Source organism: Seriola lalandi, unplaced genomic scaffold (assembly GCF_002814215.2).
Source record: "Seriola lalandi dorsalis isolate HSWRI2012SDOR001 ecotype SW California unplaced genomic scaffold, Sedor1 jcf7180002054879, whole genome shotgun sequence".
NCBI classification, from domain to species: Eukaryota; Metazoa; Chordata; class Actinopteri; order Carangiformes; family Carangidae; genus Seriola; species Seriola lalandi.
In genome coordinates, this window is record NW_019525432.1 from 1,694,064 (window position 1) to 1,698,381 (window position 4,318).

General features: G+C 40.3%; 1 protein-coding gene across 2 annotated transcripts in view; it reads right to left on the bottom strand.

Moving 5' to 3' along the window:
- The window catches only part of LOC111671478 (uncharacterized), a 6,544-nt gene extending 2,752 nt beyond the window's left edge, over positions 1-3,792 (bottom strand). The window contains exons 1-6 of one of the 2 annotated variants that reach the window (XM_023428579.2): positions 3,675-3,792; positions 2,708-2,752; positions 1,304-1,359; positions 823-1,202; positions 559-709; positions 7-222 (exon numbers count right to left, since the gene is read on the bottom strand). In XM_023428579.2, the coding sequence (XP_023284347.1) occupies positions 569-709; positions 823-1,202; positions 1,304-1,359; positions 2,708-2,736 (606 nt within the window). In that variant the 5' untranslated portion in view covers positions 2,737-2,752; positions 3,675-3,792 and the 3' untranslated portion in view covers positions 7-222; positions 559-568. Of the gene's footprint in view, positions 1-6; positions 223-558; positions 710-822; positions 1,203-1,303; positions 1,360-2,707; positions 2,753-3,674 lie in introns of those variants that run through there. The other variant, XM_023428577.2, reaches the window with a different exon arrangement.
- Between the last annotated feature and the right edge of the window lie 526 nt (positions 3,793-4,318).

A 4,318-nucleotide genomic window follows, 5' to 3' on the forward strand; every position in this document is an offset into this window, starting at 1 on the left:
GCTGAGGCTAAACGCCTGGCACCTGACACTCTCTGGAAGCTGGATTGTTCCATCAAAGTATAATTTCTTGGTCTTGCCTGGATAGTAAGTCATGACTGCATCAGCTACATGACTGTCCCAGGCGCTTAAACAGGAGGCAGCCACTATGATCTTCCCGAGACGACGGCCAGAAGTGGACATGGAGACTCCATAGTGTCGGGCTGAATCTGGGCCCTCGGTCTTCTGAGAGACACAGATGGTGAACGAGATGAGATTTTGTCCACGACCCCTGGACATTCGCCTGATGATGTCTTGGAGCATTTCTATTATTTTGGTTTTCATTTCATTTCATTTGCAAGCAATAACATATATTATAAAGCTGCTGTTATCACCACAAATGCAGAATTATCCAGAGTCAAGCTTTGTGTTGGTGAAATTTACTGCGGTACGTTAATCATAAACTGTGACATTTCAATATGTTTAAGTGAGTCCTTACAAGCAAGTTTTAATATATTATATATAACATACGTGAGCTCATACATGAACTTTATAGAGAATTTTTTTAATGAGAATTACTACCTTAGTTGTATCATAGCACCACAGCTCGTTGTCTGGCGATTCTGAGATTCTCCATGAATGAGGACTTTTTTGACGTCACCAGTTTATGATGCTCCTCGTCCAACCTCCTCCCCACAGGACCCTTCCTCGCGTCTGCCCAGTCCTCCTTTGTCTACACACAACAGATGACACAAAAAATGGTCGTCAACGCCCACACGTGCTCAATCATCAGGGTAAACAATCATAAATCCTGCTTGTTTCAAGCAAATGACTGTCGCGTCTCACCATATGTTTGAAGGCCTCCCCGTGGTAGTAGCTCTTGGATGCTGGATACTCTATTCCCTCCGTCCACAGCTGCTGCAGGCTTGAAGCCACCAGATGCAGCTCCTCTCCATCGTAGGCGTACAGCTTTTTGTCCTCGCAGGTCATCAGAACAAGCTGGTCACACGGATACGAGGTGCCCTCCACTACACCTATAACCTGCATCGTCACTGTCTTGGGAAGGTAGAATTTTCCCCACCCGTTCACCTCATCTGGTCTCTCTCTGTAGATGGTGTCCTCCAGGTCTCCTATTATGAGTGTGGCATCTGCTGGATTCTCTAAGGATATTCTCTTGCCTTTACATTTGGAAACACAGGCTAACAGCCATGACAGGTATGCTGGACCTGCAACACACCAAACAAGAGCAGTTTGATGTAGGAGATGGAAAATACTTATGATAGCAAGGTTTTTATGATGGCGTGATGCAAAGATGAGTGAGCTCTACCTCTTCTTCCGTTTTGGCGTGGGAAATAAGACTCCCCAAACCGCTGAGCTGCCGACCTGAAAGGTAGAAAAGACAATGATCTTGATAAAGTTCACAGAATCAGAGCTGAAAAACAGAACTGATGCTCACAGTGGTATTTACTGGACCACTGGAAGAGTAATATACCATAATCATGATGACTGTGGGATAAAACGAGTATGTAAAAGTGGCAAAATGGTGACTTGGGTCAGCGTAAGAATAATCACCCTGCTGACATCTGAGCACTTTAAATCTAGACTCATCTTTCCGCCTTAACCTTCAGTTTGTTATCTAATCTTAGCGCTTGTCCTGTAGAGTATTTGCCCTTAAGTTTACACATATCATAGCACCACTTTCAGCTTCTGTTTGTGTGTATGAAGTGTGTGCTTTAACTGAGTCATAACCTGTATATTCCTTTCCCCAGGATTATGCGTGACTTTGGTTCGTGGTTCCTGTCTGTGCTTATTCACGTATCTTTGATTCAGGTCTTCATCCAGGATGAATAAGCATAACTTCTCGTACGTTGGTGTCCGCAATTACGTTTTCTTCTTGTTCCTCCCTGTCTCCTCTCCCTCTGTGCAAATGGTGGGGAGTAATGGTGAGATCTGAATCACTCATTTCATTATCCAACAACATTTTGTTGATTATGCAGGTTTTCCTCCTCCACGAGACACAAACAGCGTGAGCTCTGTTTCTCATTTTCATCCCATTTCTTCTGGTCTCTTCCCCCTCTCTGGGAATAATATCTCGAAGTTTTCACTTGCGTGTTGAGTTGAAGTCCGGCCAATTTCCAGGTCTTTGTGGCACAGAGGAGGTTTTGTGGTCCAGGTCCTGGTCTTGGGGGCATCTGGAAATGGCTCAACATCTTCATGGCAAACTTCTCATTTCAATTAATTCAATTCATTTCAACTTCTTGTACTTTATACTTACTTAATATTACATGTATGTTTACGTAATATAGTCAGTCTGTTCCTCCTTCTGAAGTTTCTCTTTTTTCCCGTTACAGGTTTCTTGGAGGAGTTTTTTTTCCTATTATCTAACTTGAGGGTCTAATTATAGAGGGTTTCTTATTCAGATTTTACAACTCTCTGATACAAATTTGTGATTTGTCAGTGTGGGCTAAATAAAAGCAGCACAAACAAAACTCCATTCAGCTTCATTGTACTGGCGTAGCGTCACATGATTCAGACTCAGCCTCACCACGTAAAGAAAACTGTCTGTACGGCTCAGTGCCACTAAAGGAAGTGAGAAAATACTGGGGCTTTTTGTGAGTGTGTGTGACATTTTAAATCATACTCGTTACTACCCACCTCTGCTCCCCAGGTATCTTATTATTTGTTAATGCCCATTTAAACTTCCCTGAACAGAACAAAGAAAGGTTCTTACAGGCAGCAGTTCGATGAAAGGTTCTCCATTCTGACTCTCTGTCACCTAGAAAACAAAATGTGTATTGTTAAAAGTAGTGGACAACAAATATGTAATTTGAAAAAAGACCTTTACTCAAGTACTGAAAATACTGATCCTACAATGAGGTAATATAATCATATTACCACAGAATCTGACAATTCACCTAAATCTGCCAGATGAATAATAATAGAAATACAATTAAGCACTGTAATGCATGACTGTCCTGCTGGACTAATTACTAAATGTGGGCGTATACCTGCAACATTGCATGACACACCCTCGTATTTTTCCGTGACTGTCTTTGTGAAGGAAGGAAACCTGTGATCACTGCTGCTACAAAGTCCAGAAAGGCTTTTTATACATTTATTTTTCAAATACTAAGCACATAAAATATTCGTATGCACAAATTGTTATCGTAATCTTTATCGCATTATTTTTTTTTAAATTGTTTATTTTGGCGTAATTTCCTTTTTATGTTTTTTTTTATGTTGTTGTTGTTTTTTAGGTTTTCACGAATAAAATACAAGTTTCGTGAATCTGAATCCTTTACAAATGTGGGTTTAAAGAAGAGAAAAGAGAAAAAAGATTTTAGGCTTCAACTGCGTAGTGGCGCACTTCATTTCTCTTCCGCGGCGCAACAAACAGTCGCGAGACACTTCCTCGTGCGAACAGCCGGAGTCGAGACACGAGACGTTGTTCTGCCGCGTAGTAGGTTATTGTCTTAAATGTGAAAACGGTACTCACATATAAGACTTTTAAGCTTAACGTTTGAAAACAATGTTTAGTAAACTACACGAGAGGCACACAACTATGTAGATAATCTATGTTTTCCATAATGTCGTTGTTAATGTTAATTAATTTAAGTAGATAAATCGAAAGAGTGACTTTAAAAAGAAATCCATAATCACTTATGTTTATCAATCAAACTGAAAATAGAGGTATTTACCACAGCTGAGGTTCTGTAGTCTTCTGCGACCTCACAATACTTCGTACTTATTATTATCGGTCTAGGGTGTTATCGCTGACAAAACTGAAAGAGAGGAGGGCTCTACGTGCGTAACAGCTCGTGCGTGGAGCCATGATGAGACGTATCGCCTCCCTTTTCTGAGCTGAACCAGAACTAGGTGGAGTGTCCTGGAGGGGGAGCTGTGGCGGTGACACTGGCTGCACATGTAACACTCCGGGAAGATTTTGGACTTTCTCCTCACCTAAAAAATCCCAGTTTGTCTGTTTAATCTAGTCTCCTACATTTATTTTCACCACATTTCTAATTTAAATGTCTTTTCTTTTTCTTTTTCTTTCTTTTTTTTTTAACTATTTAATGCTCAATGTGTTTGATGTTCACTTTAAATTAAATAAATATGTTTTAATAAGTTAAAAATATTGTTTGAATGTGTCAATTGTATATTTAAATGTGTTAAAAACATATAGGCATTCAGTTTTATTTTGAAAACGATGAAATTCTTTTCAACAACCATATCAGGTATGGATCGAACCAGTCTACACACGTATATTCAGTTTGTTTTGCCAGGTATCAGGTGGCTCCATGTGATCCATGTGATAGGTTATTGGCTGAATAAACGCCTATCT